Source organism: Phalaenopsis equestris, unplaced genomic scaffold (genome assembly GCF_001263595.1).
Source record: "Phalaenopsis equestris unplaced genomic scaffold, ASM126359v1 Scaffold000229, whole genome shotgun sequence".
NCBI classification, from domain to species: domain Eukaryota; kingdom Viridiplantae; phylum Streptophyta; class Magnoliopsida; order Asparagales; family Orchidaceae; genus Phalaenopsis; species Phalaenopsis equestris.
In genome coordinates this window covers 758,999-779,088 of record NW_018164671.1, presented here as the reverse complement: position 1 = coordinate 779,088, position 20,090 = coordinate 758,999, and the positions used below count along the sequence as shown (strand labels likewise).

The window sequence follows — 20,090 nt, the reverse complement described above, 5'->3', positions numbered from 1 at the left end:
AAAATTTATGTTTATTTATTTTTCAGGCTTTTACATATATATATATTAAATATTTATCACATTTTAATAGTTAAATATATATTTTCGTGTGTAAAAATGAAAGTTTAGGTGTGAAATAGGTAAATCCATAAGAATTGGGTTCAAAATTATTTTGAAAATTCTGATTGTACCGAGGATTGATTCGACAATGAATCGGTTCTTCGGCATGTCTGGTTGGGTTCAAAATTATTTTTTTTTTGCACGAAATGGACTTGAATCAATGAACTGATGAAATTGATTGGGGTTCTATGAATATGATAATTTTAATATTAATCAAATTTTTTGACTCTTTTGATGTTGATTGGATGGTTAAAAATAAAATATTTTGTTTAAAAATATAATCCTAAATATTAATTTATAATTATATTCAAAATATTTTCAAGCTAAGTCTTGAATTAATATATAGTATATGAATCGACGAAAATATATTTATTGTATCATGATTATATCTGTTGCATGTTGGAAAATTCGTAAAAGCAGAGTGATGATTACACACACGCACACATGCCCGCACACGCACACACACACACACACATTACTTTTTATACGAAAAACCTGAAAGAGAAAAAATCATGGAGCTTGGCCTAGTTAAAGTAATTCACTATGCAATCAAGGGTATAAAGATTCTTTTCACCTAAATTAGAAAAGATAAGATCACAAAAATATGTTAAAATTGTAAATAACTGAATAGATATAATTGTATAAAGATAGTTGAGATTATAACTATAGTAATATGACTATAATTAAAAATCTTATTTGGGTTATCGAAGTCGGCTATAAAAGTTGTAGTTGACTATAGAAGTCATAATTTATGACAATAACAACCATGATCTATAAGAAAAACTATAGTTGATTATGGATGTCAAAGTTGATGGAAATAACAACCATATTAGAGATACCATAGTTGTAGTTAAAGGAATCGATGCAACTAGCTACAATATTTGTAGTTGTAGGAGACTTACTGATAGTAGTAGGGCTATCGAAGGCATAGTTGGGGACATATAGTGACTAGCTGTTGACGACGACCTCTGGTAGCTGATAGTGAATTTTGACGGCCAGTGACTAACTCTGTTTTGTTAACAACAAACTTTGGTGACCGACAACAACTGTCAGGACATCAAATGTTAAGTTTTAGTAACTAGTTCACCCTATTATCTTCAACTCCAACTCTTAAGTGAAGGAGGTTGATCTATTTATATTTTTTTAGACTTTTTGTAACATTTAAGTGATTAATTATATAAGAATTGAAAGATCTTTAGTCCATTAGACTCATCTACTTTAGAAATTCGATTTAAATAAAAGCATGCTAGTTTTTAAAATTGTTTGGCCTTCAAATTGATGCACCAAAATCTTTGACTACACTTCTAGTGACCCGGTGTGGATCAATTTTGATGTCACTAAATTTATCACTTTGAGGTGCTTGATTTGACCATAAATTTGTTGAAATCAAAGACTAGAAGTAATTAGCATTCATATGATCTGCTCAGAGTAAATTTTCTTAATCTTTTATTGATGAGAGGCACAAAAAGAAAAAGAAAAAAGACGAATATGAGATCATTGAATTTCTCCAATAAAAATTTATCATTATCATTATGGTGGAAGCTGAAGCATCATAAACATGAATAGTTATCATTTGGGCAAATATGTAATTAATTTTCACATTTTTTTCTCATGTGATTTATGTTTTAGTCAGTGCTTATATCCCTTAAAATTTGTTGATTAACGACTAAAATTTCAGTCATTTAAAAAATTTGTTGATTAACGACTAAAATTTCAGTCAGTAAATGTTATAGCTGAAATTTTAGGCGTTAATAAGCTGGAAAACTATATGAAATCAAACACGAAGATAAAAAATCTCAATCTTCTTCCCTCTACATTGATTTTCTCTCTTGTCGATGCCCTCGAGCCTCGGCGATGACGACTTTGCTCGGCGCTGGCAAGAAATCCAAACCTTGAGAAAGGTAACCCTCATATTTCTCTCTCTCCCCCCTTTTTGGTTGGAATTTTGCCTCTCGCCGATGCGATTCAATTCCTCGACATAGATTCCTTGTTGACGACCTCGACAAGGAGTCCAAACACACCACACTGATGTGAAGGAAATGTGTAGTACTATGTCGTATATTTTCTCGATTATTTGTGTCATTTTTATGCTCTTTCGGCGTATAATTGGATCTATTTACAGCAAAGTCATGCAAAGTCCCCACCACAATTTCAATATCTTTTCATCAGACTCCAAGGCAAGTGAGCCAAATGAAATGAAATACCAAGTATTAATTATAAAACTAGCAATCAATATGGGACTAAAATATTGCTAAGAATGCAGAAAAGTAGGTGAAGTGTTTCTGGTATCATTTCATTCTGATACATCCTCTTGCAAAATGTTACAAAAAGTTCTATTTGTTTGCCGTCCAAGACACAGACCATTGCATTTGGCTTGAAAATTGTAGATATTGCACTTGTTGCCACTTATGGTGGTTTACCTTACGTACACTATACTTTGTTATTGAGCTATGATGATTTCGAGAGGCGACATGATAACTCGATTGTTTTCATAAATCTTTCCTCTTCAGTGAATGGAGTTCTCATGTTTTTGTTGCGGGTTTAGCCCCTCAGTTCGTTTTGGTGGAAGATATTCTCTCATTAACGTTGCATGCATTTGGATGCCGACCTTCTCTAATACCTCTTCAAAATGAATTATTGGAGTTTGGATGTTTCCTAAAGGTTTACTTTGAGTCGTGGATTTCTCTTCTTGTTCATGCTGGGTTGTTTAATATTTTCGCTAGAACGTTGTTTACTGAGTAAAATTAGGGGCGACCGCCATTTGTATAAGAGAGACAGCGAGCCGAGAAAACTAAGGCTCTCGCCTTGTATAAAGATATGGGCACCTAAAGAACATGTTACATCAATCAATGCATTTCATGTACAAGGAAATATCAAGGATTTAAGTGCAACAAATGTTTCAAAAACTTTCATGGAAGAAGTAAATTTACATAAATACCTTGATTCTTATGTTTTCCTATCACCAAAAACATCACTTTGGTGACAAACATATGGATGAAAAGGTGATTTTTTTGTTTTATTACTTTAGAAAAAAATAAATAATGGTAATATTTTAAGGGGCAACTCCATAAATAGCACCCAATTTTTATATATTTACATATCTAGCACTCAAGCTTTAATTTTTATATTTATACCACACTAATATTTCATATCACATCAAAAATATCTTCAATATAAGTTTTAGAAAGTGAAACACTAAGGGTCCGTTTGGGGCAGCTTGTGCGTTTCAGGAGAAGCTGCTTATCTTGAAACGCGGCCAGCAGGCCGGCCGCAGGAGTCGACCCGCGGCCCGCGTTTAGTGTAAAAACTCAAACGCAGTTTCGGATAAGCTGACGAAACATGCGAACCAAACGTTACGACGGCGTTTTTAAAACGCCGCCCATACTTATAAGCTTGGCTCAAACGGACCCTAAATATGAAGAGGTAAGGTAGCATATATAAAAAAATTAAATTTAAGGGTTTGAAATGTAATTAAATAAGAATTATATGTTATGTACATAAATGCCCTTATCATATGACGAGTAGAAGTACACAATTCATGTGCACAAAACATGTAGCTATTGCTATTCATATTTTTAAAGGGATGTTTAGATGCATAGCACACCGTTCTTATATTTTTTTTACATATCACAAACCTACACTCTCATTTACTTGCATGACATTTTGATGCTCTTAAAACTATGAATAAAAATGTACATATCAATTTGGTGATATTAAAGATTTGAGTTGTGTGAATATGCGCCTAATCACTCGATCCTGCACTGAAAATCAGATGCACTCATATGCACTCAGGCGGGTCGGGATCAAACCAGTGACCCCAAGGGACTTGCGCTAGGCTGCACTAACAAAGAATCACAACGAGCAGCATATATATATATATGTAGACAAAATTGCATCTTTCTTTCCAAAATCGATCACATTCTAACATATCTGATTCTCCAAACGTCAGAAAGTAACTCACACAATAGCCCAAAAAAAAAAAAAAGGAGCAATTACATACAAAGCACCCCAAACATTGCTATTTATAAATCAAGCACTCGTTTCCATCCCTTTTTCAAATTCTCACTTAGAATATCAAAATTCAAGATAAAACCCCAACCCATATTCTTCATTTTTATCAAACTCTTAATGATTTAACCGCGGCACACATAAATGCATCTATTCGGTACTTCAAACAATGACTTCGATGCTTGTTTTGTAAATATCAATGTTTTGGGTGCTCTATAAGTAATTATAAATAAAAAAAAAAAAAAAAAGTGTTACCAACGGTCTGAAAGCCAAGCAGCAGATCATAATGGAATCAAGTGTTACATCACTAAGGCTGTTAAGTGCTGCAAAGTTACAGAAGTAACTTCGCAGAACATCAATCCTTAACTCTAATATGTCATGATGGCACTAAAAATTACTACCATCCATCATTTTACTCAAATAAGATGAACCTCAGATAAACATACAAAAAAGAGGAGCTAGCATTCTCAGAGCTAACAGAAAAACTGAATCAAAGCAATAAAATGCACAGCAGTACCGGATAAGAAAAGAAATAAAATTATCAAGATTCTGGCAATGAAGGAATCATACTCAATGAGGGGAGGCTCCTTCATCCTCACAGGAATTTATGCGGAACAGAATCGAAGTCATCGAAGTCAAATCTCGGTCTTTCTCTCCCAATCTGGAGAAATAACACAAACTTCAGTAGCAGAAGATCTATCCTAAGCAGAAGATACAAATCATGGTACTGAATAATCAGAGATGTTACCTTTGAAACGTAGGCCGGATCGCAAGAAATGTGCTCATCTATTGCAGTCAGCTTCTTTGACAAGGCCATCAATCTGAAAGCACAAGTAAAGCCACCTTAATGGATGTTAACCCCACATTGTGTGCTAGGTGCAGTTCAAAACAGAAATGATTAATGTGCTGAGTTTATCAAGAATTGTTCAACGTAATCACCAATTTGGTTTTACTACAAAATTGATTGAAACTAAGCTATGAAAAGTAAGACAAAAATAATGCAAGAAGAATGCATTCTTTTAAATATGAACAAGGACACAGATATACATTTACAAAGCAATGGACCGCATGACTGTGGTATTTGATAAAACTGCATTTTGCTTGTGTTCTCAAAAAGCTGTGGTGGAAAAGCTACGTGCAGTGGCTACCAAAAAGTTGCGGTCCAAGTTCTTAAAAATAAAAAAAAATTGTAATAGCCAACACAACTTCTTGAAAAACAACTTATTCTGCAACAACTTTACAACTGCTTTTTCAAATAGAAGTAGCTGCACCAAATAGACCTAGCAGTCTTACTTGCTAGAACATGCTATTTTACACTTAACGACAAATATGCGACTGACATTTGAATTGTAATGTTTATTTGATCAGAGCGTAATTTGCATGTGCAATGGCTAATTTGCAGAAATGTAATCTTATCTGATTGTCCCATAACACATGGATGAAGAAGAAGCTGTTTCATTACCTTTGAATTGATGAATCAATTTGATCAATCATCTCACAAGTCTTGTATTGTTCTGGATCCTCATGAAAACTGACCATACCGTCTTTCTGGTTTATTGTCGCAAAAATATCTCCATCTTGAATCTATAATTAAAGAAAATAATTACAACTTTAGAACAGCATCCTCGAAACTTAAAAACGACTTCAGAAAAATATTACACGGAGAATTACCATCTGAAGTACTCGCAATTCAGCTTCTTTCGAGCTGTTTAAGTGAACAGCGTTGGCTATATCTTGAAGCGACAAAGTCAAGTAAGTTTGAGTCAACCTCTGGATATTGCGCTTGTACAAAGAAGAAAGAACTTGCTTAACCAATCCAAGATTATTGTCCTGAAAGAGAAAGTACAAGAACAAGGTGTCCCTTCAAAATGCTAATATTGTCTCCTTCAGAAACAAACACATTCATATGGCCATACAAAACATAGCCAAGCTAAAAGGAAGTAATTCTAAACATGAAGAACTGAAAGCAAAAATAAAAATAGTAGAACACAGCTCGAAAACATAAAGACATAAGAATGATGCCATATAATTCAACTTACAATTCATCACATGACATCATCCTCATTCTTAGCCTATCCCAAGAGGTAGGCTTCATTAATCTTACTCCCACATTTATTTTTTATTCTCTGCCACATTTGGGTTGAGTCTATTTCATGCAAGTCTATTTACACATATTTTAAACAAATTAACTTAGGCTCAGTACTCTTTCTTCATAACCTACCCACAGTTATTCTACATATTTATTTTATTGATACATCCCCAGCTATCAATTGTGCATACGCAAATCACATGTATATTTACGATCATATTATCACAAACAACGGGAATGAAAATCAAGGAGGATTCTTTTATTATTGTATGACTATAGAAAGAAGAATCGGCCAAACAAATGGAGCTCAAGAAGATTAGCATGAGATGGAGAGAAAGAAAGTATAAAAGAAACTCTACAGGGGCAATCAATCCCCATTGAGATGACATAATATAAAACTTTATTCCAGATTCAGCAACAAAATGAAAAAACTATGGTGCATTATTTACAAGAAAAATTAATATTAAAAAATCAAAAAAATATTCCACTACAAATATAAAAATACAACACTAATTTTAAATAACAAACAATATATAAGCTGCTAATAATTGACTTAATAAAAAACAAGTGAACCCACTTGATATATTAATCCTGAAAATTGAAACCTAGGAAGCTAAAAATCATCAAAAAACCTTAGGGCTCCATGTTAAACTCGAGTTGGACGTAGACACACCTATGGCATGCCCCTGAAAACTGTGTGGTTTGCTTCTTTTCCATAATTTATATCTAACAAAAATGCACTGACAAATGAAAATTTTATCATGAATAAGAAAGATATAAAAAATCTATGTTAGAGAATAGGGGCCAAGAGGAAAAGCCATACTAATGAGGGCAAAATGAGTAGTGAGAACAACATCATCCCAAACAATAGTAATAGAAATGATGTGGAACAACCTTGTCTATTCATTCGCAAGCTACTCCAATGGCTTTATTGTGGGTGCTACTATTTATGTGGATAACTGGTAATGAGTATTGGTTTTCCCAATTATTAAAGTTCCTTTTGCAGTTACTGGGATATTGTCATGCCTCTGGCTTGCCTTGTTTAATTTTAATTTAACAACTATCTAGAATTAAATTTGGCTAGTCAAAGTTGTTCTCCAAAATATGACACGTAGATAGTTTAGCAGATTGAGGCTTCTTGTGTGAGCTTAAACAAACATAGCAGTGGCCCTAGCTTCAATGATGGGAACCTCTAAACCATCGAGTTAGATAATAGCCATATATAGAGGGATTCCCAATGAGAGACCACGTTTTTTCAAGATTGAGAGTGCCAAACAATATAGCAATTAATGTCAGAAATATCTTCTTTAAAAAGGGAGATTTGCTTTAAGATATGAACAAATTAAACCTTAAATACTAAAATCAAACCCTAAACCCTAACCCCAAAACTCTAAACAATAAACCCTAGACCATGCGCCCAAAGACACTAAAACCTAAACCCTAAAGCATAAAACCTTAAACCCAAAACTCTTAACATAACACACTGACAATGGGGGACATTTTGGTGCTCTTGAAAGCGGTACCAATATCAGATATGATCCGATATATGATGCAAAACTGATAAATTATGTGCTCCCTAAAAAATTGAAGCATGTAGTAAGCTTTGATTTCGATTAGTGGCATGGTTTTCGACAATTAAGAGAACTAATCAATTGCCACACAAGTATGGACCGATGACCTTTAGAAGAAAGAGGGCGATAGGAACATTGATGTTAGTACTCTTACACATATGCTAGCTTAAAAATATGATTCTTACAAGATGATTTTGAATGTGCACAACTAAGATACTTTTGTGGTTCACAGCTGTTTCAAATGTTAAGAGTTAATTTAGTACTCTCAAACCTCATTTGCACGTCGCGCGCAAATCATATTCAAATTGACTCGATTCTCGATCAATTCGTCCATATGACCCCTAATAACGAAACAGACCCCGTGAGCGCATTTGAAACATTGATTTTACCTAGGGACGACACCTATATTGCTGGGTTTTGTGCACGAGCGAGAAACGTGCAAATCGATGCACAACAAAGTAGATCCCTGTTTCTTGCCCTGATCGTCTCGACCGACGCACGGCCCCCACGAGACATCTTGCCAGTGACACCTCGCCGGCCTCTCATTCGCCAGTGACCATGTTCCTCGCCGACGGATTTCGCTTGCTGGTGATGTTCGCCCGTAGGCCCAAAATCCTCTCACGAACGAAAGCTTCGACGTCCATCCACTCACGCCGACGCCTCCTTGCTCTATTGTCGGCGGACTATCTCCTACAGCGGCTTCCCTTTATCACAAAGAAGACTGGTGCGACCCCCTTCTCTCACAAAGTTGCTCGGCCATCCCTCTCCTTAGCAACTTCGCCTACGGCATGAGCTCTTCAATGCAGCTTGCTTTGCCACTGACGACGACTCATCTTCACAAGGAAAATGGAGGATGATGAACAACGAGATTTGCGGCTGAAATAAGAAAAAGAAAACGTTGCTGACAACCTCGCTCACCAGCGACACCTTCGCCCGCCTGCTCTCCTCCCTTTCAGGTGATACCATAGGTCGACCTGCTAATGCTCGCGCAACCCATCTCCGATCTTGTAAAAACATCGACATGCCCTTTCCGACCGACGTTCCCTCTCTCGGCGAGGCTTCCCGCCGACGCTTCCCATTTTCGGGAAACCATCGCAAAGGTATGTATTAGTCATATTCTTGCATGCAATAATTGTTTATCAAAGATACGTGCATACCTTCTGCCCTCGCTTGTTCCATCGTTTCATGCATGTTTTATGAGATGCTTTGGTGCGTGATTCGGGCGCCGACTGCTTGGACAGACAGAGAGAACGCGAACGCAACTATTGCTACGGTGAGATCTCTTTAAAACTCTCACACTTTCATTCCTAGCAAGCCTTCTAGGTCTGGTTGATAGAGATTTTAGGGCTAGGATTGTGTGTTAGAGGAAACCGATGAGTTAGGCGAACTTTCGTGAACTTTCCCAGACGAATCCGAGCAATTTTCCATAACCTTAGCCCTAAATTCGAAAGTCGAGGTTGTACTAATCTCACCGTTTGTTCCGACGACTTCATTTGGATGGTCATTTGAAGCCAATCGGATGAGCGGGCGAAGCAAACCCTTTGGTCTTTCGCCCTCTCGGTCGTTGAGTTGTTCTCATGAGACACCCTCCGCTTTATGTCAGGCAAATGGAGATGGGCGTTATGTTGACACGCGTAATATCGCGTTGATATACCTCTCTATCAAATTTAACTCTAGATCCTATGCAAGGTCGCTAGGATGAGTTCGACGTGTCGTCGAATGCATTTGAGTAACATTTTTTGCATGCTCATTCATAGTGTCTTGCATATTATATGTTGATCGTGTGATCACTTTCAATTTGATCGCCGTCCATGCTTGATCGACCAATCACTTTTGACTCGATCGACCAATCACCTCTTCGGTTCAATTGGTCGGGACAGCACGATCGATTGATCACTTTAGGTTTGATCAGCCTCATCGGCTCGATTACCCTCTCATTTGGATTTAATCGGCTGCCACGACTCGATCACCTTATCCTTTGGGTACAATCGACCGCCCCAATCAGATCACTGATTCACTTGGGTTCGATTGACCATCCGGTTAGATCGCCCATTCACACGAGTTCGATCGGCCGCTCCGGTCAGATCGTCTGATCACTTGGGTTCAATCAGCTGCCCCGGTCTGATCGCCCAATCAATTAGGTTTGATCGGCCGCCCTGATTCAATCGACTCATCTCTTCGATTCGATTGGTTGTCACGACCAGATCGACCGATTACTCTGATTCGATTGACCATCTTTGGCCCACTTCGCTTGACAGGTGCATACTTGTGTGCATTTTTACATCTTTGCATGATATTGATTGTGGTGTTTGCCTATTGCATGCTCCTTCATGTGTATGACAAATCATTTTTTACTTTGTTCTATGATACATATTTCATTGCATGCGATTTTGTGTCTACACTGTATGCTTTTCTTTAGCATTTTGCATGTTTGGATGTCTCTTTGAGCACCCTTGCAACAACTCTTTAAGCACATGCACCTGCACCTGCAAGTATCTTCCCCACATACTTCACTGTATGCATGAGGATAGATACTTGCACACTTTGCGATGAGATGACTTACATCAAGCCACCTATCTCGCTTCCTACGACACTGTCTATAGCGTCGTCGGTATTTCCCGTTGTGCTTAGTACGAGTCATGTTTTCTAGCCACTGAATTCGTGCGTGACACAATTTGTGTCCACCTAGGCATGTGATTCTCGAGTTCAAGACATAAATTAATGCAATATATTAAATTCGTCAAAACTTATACTTTTTCATGCAAGGCAAATTGATGAGAAACAAACATTCCCATTCCACCATTTGCTACTCACATAATCATTATGCACATTGCTATTCTTTTATTGATTACAAGTGCTACTTTCGTCTGGTCATTGATACAATTACTAATGCCACTACCTACGGGCATTGTTAGTCCTCCCAAGGGTTTTTTTGCTACTTCACGAACAAAAATTGTTCAGTAGGCAAGTAATTTAAAACGAATTCAATGATTGCTTGAAACTAAATTAGGTTGCTCTTGTGTCTAACTGGATTTACTAGAATAGAGATGAGTCCATAAATAGATAATACAAATTAACTTTGACTAAAGAAAAATTCTCTTTAAGCTTTCAATCTTCTATGTGAAAAGATGAACGTGAAATTTCTGAGTGAAGAACAAATATGACTATCTAATTCTACGGAGTTCATCCCCTTGCAGCGAAGAGAGGCCTGATTTTTTTATTTTGATAACTTCTTTCATAGATTTAATTTATTTTACATATCTTGTTATTAGTTTGCTCATGTTCTTAACTTCGTTTAAATTTGGAAAATTTGAAAATTAACATCATATGATAAAATTACATTTCTTGACTTCATGTGGTCAAATTTCTTTGGATTTATTCAATCAATACATCATCCTTGAATAATAATACTCGCACTAACTGCTTTAAATTTAACTAAAGTAAGATATTAGCATATTTACTAATCTACAATCTAAAAATACTAAATTCCCTTCCTAATTTACATAAATTGCGTCATTTTATTTATATTATGAAAACATAAGCACAAATCACCCTGCACTAAAAAGACTTGTCATATTTCCCATCCTCGAGAATATTATCACCACTCTAAACAGACCATGTGTATTTATTGATTAATATGACTTGTTTAATGCATTGGTTGATTGATGTCAAAAGTTTTTTTCATTGGTGTTTATGATGACCTATTTGTGTTAGGTTCAAATCTAACTGGATTGGGTTATTTAATCCTACTGGATAGAATTAAAGCTTAATAACAACTGAGAGGGAGTAAGCATTATGGGCGAAAGTTAGAAGTTGTTAGAAAGGTGAGGTTAGGAAAGAGATGTAGATGAGCAAATGAGAATGCACAAATCAACAATCATGCGTGTGATGCAAAGTACAAGTGGGTGAAGCAAACAAAACGGATGACTGCAATTTTGTAAAGATTTGCAGTGGTTCTTGGAGGGACTGTTAGTGATGTGCTGCAAAAAAGGGTCACACATCAATTGTAGAGACGTATATGCGAGAAAGTGAAAACAAGAATGTAATATGCGATTAGTAAGAATCCAAGTACAGCACGTGCACCTTGTGAATGGATATGAAGTCAGAGTTGTCAAGGGAAAAATAAAGAAGAGAAATCTATAAATTAACATGAGGTAGTTTTTCATAGGATTTTACTATGAAGAGAAGTAAAGAGACTAGCTGGGAAACATAAAAGCATGACAATATTATAGCAGATTTTTATTTTAAACTTAAGAACTTTGGCTTTAATATCAGTTTGATGACACAAAACTAAGGATTTAGAAGACAAGTTGAATGAACGCTTAAAAAGAAGAGATAAATCAAGTGGTAAGGAAGGAAGACTAAACCATAAAAGGGAGAATAAATGCCCGCAATGTATGATAAAAGAAAAATTCTTCTTTATTTAAGCTTCAATAACTTAAAAGAAGTTGGACATTACATACAGACATAGGCCATATCTATAATGGAAAAAACAAACACTAAACAAATATCAAAATACCATATAGTATTAAATAACCAATGACATTTAAATTAAAATAATAACTAAATGGCAAATAAGAACAGCCACACTATAAATTGAATTACACTTGACTTACACTTGAAATTGTACTACATCAATCATTTATTACTTAGCTTTACCACATAAATGTTAACTCATTTTTGTCACTCAATTGAACATTTGAGACTTATTTATTGACTGACTCAGAGCCATCTAACATAGACACCCTAACAGCAATTTATTAAAAAGATAAAATAAAATTTTCTTTGATAATTGTTGAATGCATCACTACGCCAAAATTATTTTATTTTAACTAACCAATTTTAATTCTAAAAGTTATCCCCATCTATGCCCATGTAATTTATATGAGAGATCCAACAAACTTGAACTTATCACACATATATATCAATGAAAACATTAAATGAAAATATTACCCATTAATTTAGTATCATGCATTTAATCTTTATTCAATAATCCCCACGCTAATTGATTTCTAAAACTTTCCTGTCATTCTACCATTTCACTTGAGATGTCTACCTAAATATGTTTAAATCCTCTTAACACTTCTTACACCTATTTGAAAGGATTATAAAAATTAATAAAATATACAGTAATTTTGCTAATGTTCTAAGAAAGAAATAAAGAATGAAAGTACACACACACACACACACACACACACACACACACACACACATATATATATATATATATAGAATGAAAGTTAACGAATGGGCGCTCACAGATTTAAATTTCTCCATATTAGTCTGAATAAATAATGAAAGTAAATTAAAAAAAAAAAGAATGAAAGTTAACGAATAACTCACAGATTTAAATTTCTCCATATTAGTCTGAATAAATGCTTCTAGATCTGAAAATTTTCCCGTCGCATAACAAGTAGCCAAATCAACATAAGGCTGCCAGAGGGAGAATATGAACCCAAATGAAACTTAATGTCAAATTTTAGATTCTCCAAAACAAAATAGTGATGCATAAATCATAGAATGGAAGCCTCTGATTCAGCTGCATTCAGTGACAAGCTAACATATTCTTGTTTTTATCCGAAGTAGCATCAGCAGCCAAAAATTATACAACTAACCAAAGGGCCACCAAGGCAACAAAACATCATTATCTTGCACAGTCAAATGAAAGAACGTCCGCATAATTGGATTTCAATAATCAAACGAGTGTCAAATATTGCATCCTTTACACATGAACAACATAAGAAGGTTAAATGCTTCTTAAATTTGAAAAAAATGATTTTCTATGCACTTCCTATTTTTAAATACAAAGCACACACTACTTCGTAAAATACCATAATTGCAAAAATACTAATCGACACTGCCAAGCCAAGTTGCCTTTTAAATTGCATGAAATTACAACCCTGCCTATTTGAGAGGTTTGCACATTTTTTCGGCATTTTTCAAGGCATAAAAATTAACAACCATATAATTCCCATTAGTTGACCACGAGTGAATTGCACAAACGCCAAACAGCCCCATCACATAATTATGCATAAGAAGACATTCATTTGTTACCATATTGTTTAGGTTAAACAATCACAAAAAAAGACCAGAGAAATGTTCATTCATAGTGAGTCAATCCCTCCATGGTAGAAGTCGACCTATAATGCATGGAAACTTTACATCTCTATCTAAAGTGATGGTCTTAGGCACTTCATAAACACAAACTCTCCCTAAAGTACGAGTTTGCGATATGTGAAACATCCATCATCTTGTGACAAGTTACAAAGTGTGTCGTCATCTTAGAGAAACGGTCTACAACCACCTTAAAAAGAGTCCTTACCTCACTACATCCGTGGCAAGCCCACAACAAAATCAATATTAACGTCTACCTAAGATAACTCTAGAATACTCGAAATATATTGAGGCTCATATTCTACCCTCGGATCTTAGCCAAATGACATACTCTACACGGCCCAACCTTCATCTCTACAACTTCTACCAATCATAGCAGATAAAGATTCTCCTTTATTAATAAAATAATCTTGTCCCTGCCAAAATATTATGCCATCCCTCAATTGTGTTTTGCCTACAATATGCTTTTTCATGAGAAAACTCTTAAGAATGTATAGTACATTCTAATAGAATAAATAGACAGCTACTATATCGAACTGTTCATACGATTTGTCCTAACAATGAACCTAAATGTCCCAAATAACTGTCAATAGCATATGCATGTTTCAATACTTCAAGCCAACTACCTATAAATACATAATTGTGATTAATAATTTATGGCGGTTCCATGCATCATCTAACTTATTTTAACCCCCAAAATTGTGTATAAGCACAAAATAGAATAAAAAAAAATCTATCCAGGAGTCGTATCTACCCTTTAGTTTGTTCTGACTGTTCAACAACCTCAAGACCTCATGATCAATATAAAAAGTGAACTCACTTACCAATAGATAGTGAATCAAGTAATTATGAGCTATCACAATGACATAAAATTCATTATTGTAGGTAGGGTACTTTTGACTGGAATCATTCAACTTCTCAATGAAGAAGGTAAAAGTGTGTTTTTCTTGACTTAGCACAATTCCAATTCCCACAATAGAGGCGTTACGTTTGACCTCGAAAACCTGATAAAAAGCTCGAAGAGCAAAGACAGGGGCCTGAGTAACACGTTTCTTTAAAGCATCAAAACTAAATTGTGCTTCATCTGACCAAGTGAATTTGTTTGACTTAAATAGCTCCGTAAGGGCATTGCTATAGAGATAAATTTCTAATAGATCTCCAATAAGAAAATAAATCCATGAAATTGATGTGCATGAGTGAATGATTATGAACCGGGCCAATTCACAATAACCTCAATCTTAACATAGTCCAACTCAATGATAGTTGTTGATGCAATAGATCCAAGAAAGCACTTCTAGGATGTCAAAAACTGACATTTCTTCGGATGCCCATATAATTTGGCTGCCCAAAAAACCTAAAGAATATCTAGTAAGTGTTGTATGTAATTCTTTACAATATGATTGTATATCAAGATATTATCAAAATATGCAACTACATATTTTTTTATAAATGCTCGAAAATGTAGCTCGTCATCCACATGAAGGTGCTCAGAGCATTGCACAAGTCAAAGGGTATGATTGTCTAATTGTAGAATCTATCTAGAGCCTTGAAAGCTATCTTCCACTCATCTTCTGGTCTCATCCTAATATGGTGGTTATCACTATCAAATCAATCTTAGAGAAGAAGATGGTTCCATGCAATTGATCAAATAAATCATCCAGTCATGAAATAGGGAATTAGCACTTGTGATTTTGTTCAAAATTGTACTATTAATGCACAATCACCAAGAGCAATCTTTCTTAAGAAAAATCACAATGAAAAAATTCACACAAACCAAGCCTCTAAGCATCAAATATGTAACACACTTCTTTAACTCATACTCTATTCGTCACATTCTTTAGGCAAATCAGTTTAGGAAAACTGATCCTAGGATGAAATCTATAGCATGCTAGATCACTCTTAGTGGTGGCAACCCAAAAGGTAGAATGTTGACTAGGACATCTTGAAACTCCTTTAATAGGAGCAACACTACATCTAGTATTGCCTCGTTGAAATTACAACCTTCTAAGACCAATAATGCCAATTTTAATGGTGCTTCTCTTAAGGTCTACAAAAAAGTAATGTGTGACATTATGGTCTGATTCTATGTGAATGCCAATTACCTTGGTCTCCTTTCAAGGTAAGAGTACGATGTGTTTCTCATATTTTTTTATGAAGGAATATGTGTGCTTATAACTGTAAAAACGCGAATAACGGTCGTATTACTAGGGATAACCCAATAAGATATTACGGGTATTTTTATATACCAAGACACACCATACTTGTTCCTAAAATTTATCTTTAATAAAAACTCCTTTAACAGGAGCAACACTATATCTAGTATTGGCTCATTGAACTTACAGTCTTCTAAGACCAATAATGCCAATTTTAAAGGTGCTTCTCTTAAGGCCTACAAAAAAGTAACGCATGACACTGTGGTCTGACTCTATGTGAATGCCCGTTACCTTGGACTCCTTTCAAGGTAAGAGTACGATGTGTTTATCATATTTGATAAAGGAATGTGTCCTTATAACTATAAAAACGTGAACAACGATTGTACTTCCAGGATAGTGACCCAATAAGATATTACAAGCATTTATATTTACCACGTCACACCAAACTTGTTCCTAAAATTTATTTTTAATAGAGAAATCTATTAGGCATATCCTGTCAACACTGATCTCATTTTCTTTCTTCAACCAAAATAGTTCAACATGATAAGACTCAATTTGTCCATCATTTGGATAGACGCTACATTTTTACAAATGCCATCGTTAATGATAATACTACACACATTTTTGTTCAAGTTAGAACATGTATAAAAGAAATTATGCAAAGCCAGTATTGCTCTCTCTTGAGCTCACCATCTAAAGAATCTATCACACTACTAACATCATTCCCTCATCATCAGGAAAATGATATTCCTTAACATCCTCATTTTCTTCTATTCTTTATGTGATTGTCCACTTCTTTTATTGTTACCTGCTTAGCCAAAGGGATCTCTCCTATTTGACTAATTAGATTCACACAAAGCATTTCATGGCTAGGAAAGACTTAGGGAAGCCGGCCAAATCAATCTTTATTTATTCTATGCTAGCATCTCATGAGAGGCTGATCTTGACACTCCGATCGGTATGTTATTGTTGCTAAACCCCATAGTCGAATACTGTTTGAAGAGTAGAATAGATCTAACACTGTTGTATTGCTTCCCAAACTTCAAGATTAAATTTTTGAAATCTTGTAAGTTCTAATAGGACTGTAATTGCATCACATTGCTAATAGATGATCTTAACCCACCACGATATCGAGCTATGATATTCTCCTCTACCTCCGCAAACTCACACTTCAACATGGCTTGTTCAACCCTAACCCACCAAATGACACTAAACTAGGTTTTTAAATATAAATTCATAATTTGGCAACAGCAATTTATTTTCTCAAAATAAAAAGGTTTTTGTATTATACATTCTCATCTTTCATAAAATTAAATATGTAAGAATTAAAAGTTAATGTAGCAAATATCTATAAAAAAATTAAATTCATCCTTACCCTTTTCATCAAGCTCGCAAAAAGGCTCTCACGTGATGAAAGCTTGGGCCGGTTGTTAATATTATTTTTTCCCTTCTTCATAGCCTTTTCATTATATGATTCAATATCATTATAAGTTCAAGTCAATCAAATAATTAATTTTTAAACCAACAATAGCAATTGATTTTCATTTTTTTTTATTTCTTGAATTAGGTGTCAATGCTGCTTTTACTGCAAGCAATTGCATATTGCCATCAAATTTGGAAAAAAAATATATTTAAGTATATATTAACATAAGATTATACAAACAACTAAAAGTTCTGTCTATTGAAGTAAATCCATATAATATTTTGCTGCAACTATGCTACTTAGATAGGAAAACAAATGGGCATAAGATAATGGTTGCTTTAAAATTAGCACAAATCTTCTTATATAAACTAAACTAATGTAAATGTTTCTAAAGGTAACACTAGCCATATTCTCACAGCAAAATGACCATATTCAATTGGAAATTAATACAATCAATAATGTTAACGTGAAAATTATGATCTCAAAATTACTAGTTTATTTAACACTTAGCCATCCCATCATCTATGCCATTACATTTAAATTTGCATATAACATAACAGTTTTTATTATGAAAGGTGAAAATATTCATTTATTACTTAGCAACAATGTCATATATGCCATTAATTTCACATTTAAATTCAAATAAAAAACTGCAACTACATTTTTATGGGAATTTGACTTTATGTGCCCCATAATAGTCAAAATTGATTAAATGTCTCAGCTGTTTATTTTATTGGAGAAAATTTATTTCAGATCAAAATAGCCATATTAATCAAAAAATCGATGAGAATCAAAAGATACTGGGGAACATTATTAGTTATTACATATAATAAATGCTAGCACTTGAAACGAGAAAGTAATAGTAATGGATAGAAAGTCAAAAAAAATTTAAAGTAAATAAGAATAACAAATAAGTGATCATTGTTAAGCTAGTTATCAATAAATGTATTATAAATGTTGTTAATGGTCGTGTTCCTCAAGTTCAATAAAAAAATAATCTTATGTCGAGATGTGATTGAGATGGAAACAAAGTTGTGAGAATTAATTCTAATTTCCTTAATTAAGGAAATTAGAATTAATTGGTAAATCCCTTAAATTAAGGAAATTAAAATAAATTTGTAATCCCTTAAATTAAAGGAAATAGTTAAATAGTTTCCTAGTTTTTCTCCTTTTAATCTCCTATATAATACCTTGTATGATCAATTCAAGAGATGGAGTGAAATACAAATAATTTCTTTGATTTCCCACATGGTATCAGAGACCAAGTTGAAACCCTAGAGGACACCGCCTTTGTCGCGTTTCTCCGACTCTTCCTCGCGTTCCTTTCGAGCACGGGCTGCTTCGGTCCTCTGCCTCGATCCAGTAGCAGTTGCCACGAGCAGAAGCGACGAGCACGGCGAGCACGAGCGACTCTTCCGAGCACGAGCAGAAGCGACGAGCACGAGCAACTCTTCTGAGCACGAGCAGAAGCGACGAGCACGAGCGACTCTTCCGAGCACGAGCAGAAGCGACGAGCACGAGCAACTCTTCTGAGCACGAGCAGAAGCGACGAGCACGGAGAGAACGACTAAAATCTCTCTTTGTCGAGCACGTGCGACTCTTACTCCCGAGCACGGGATTCCAGTAGCGACTCCCGCTTCGTCCGAGAGGAGCGAGCAGCACGCAGCACGTTGTCACGAGGAAGACCGTCCTTTGCCGCTGCAATCCTGTGCCGGAGATCTCGCGATCTTTGCCGCTCTTTGGATTTTTCTTTATTAGTTGCCTTAATTGTTGTGATTCTTTTACCACTCCAGGTTGATTTCTAGCCTTAATTGCTGCAAATTGTTCTTCCTTACCGTGTCAACGTCTGAAACCACTATCTCCAACTACTTCAACAATTCTGAAGAATACAATGTTGTTCAAAAAATTGGAGAGTTGCAGAATATTCGGGCATCCAATAGGTTCAATGGGAAGAAATATCTCAAATGAACCCAACGATCAGTGGCACTTGCATGTTCTTGAACACCGCAAAGGAAATCTGGGACTATATCAACCGCACATACTCGAAAGCCCGCGATGCTGCCCTTGTGTATGAAATCAAGGAAAAAACTGGAGCAACCAAACAAGGAGACAAATCTGTCACAGAGTACGCAACTCTATTGCAGAATCTGTGGCAGGAACTAGATCGCTATCATGTAATTGAGATGAAATTCCCTGATGATGCTGCACCTTGAAGTTCATTGAGAAGAATCGAATATATGATTTTTTGGCAGGATTGAATCCTGAATTTGATCATGTTAGAATCCAAATCCTCGACAAGGAGGATACACCGTCTCTAGAAGAAACAATCTCAATAATCCAAGCAGAAGAAAGTCGGAGGAGGGTCATGCTAGAACCACATACTATGGATGGGTCAGCCTTAGCAGCAAACACAAATCAGGAGAAGTCAAAGAACGATAATCAAGGGAAGGAGAAAAAATACAATCTTTGGTGTACTTATTGCAAGAAACCAAGGCATACAAGGGAGAAGTGTTGGAAGTTAAATGGTAAACCTCCAAGCCGAGAATGGGGTAACCGTGGGGAGAAACAAAGGCCTCGAGCACATATGGCAAAGCAACCCAATATGGAGGAAAAATCAACAATAGGGGGATTCA

The 20,090-nt window shown here is 35.4% G+C and overlaps 1 protein-coding gene across 1 annotated transcript in view; it reads right to left on the bottom strand.

The window, feature by feature from the left end:
• Positions 1-4,370: 4,370 nt before the first annotated feature.
• Positions 4,371-20,090, bottom strand: part of LOC110023733 (COP9 signalosome complex subunit 3) — a 39,066-nt gene continuing 23,346 nt past the window's right edge. Inside the window, exons 7-11 of the mRNA XM_020723291.1 lie at positions 13,111-13,200; positions 5,779-5,937; positions 5,570-5,691; positions 4,856-4,928; positions 4,371-4,768 (exon numbers count right to left, since the gene is read on the bottom strand). Of these exons, the coding sequence (XP_020578950.1) occupies positions 4,703-4,768; positions 4,856-4,928; positions 5,570-5,691; positions 5,779-5,937; positions 13,111-13,200 (510 nt within the window). The 3' untranslated portion in view covers positions 4,371-4,702. The remainder of the gene's footprint in view (positions 4,769-4,855; positions 4,929-5,569; positions 5,692-5,778; positions 5,938-13,110; positions 13,201-20,090) is intronic.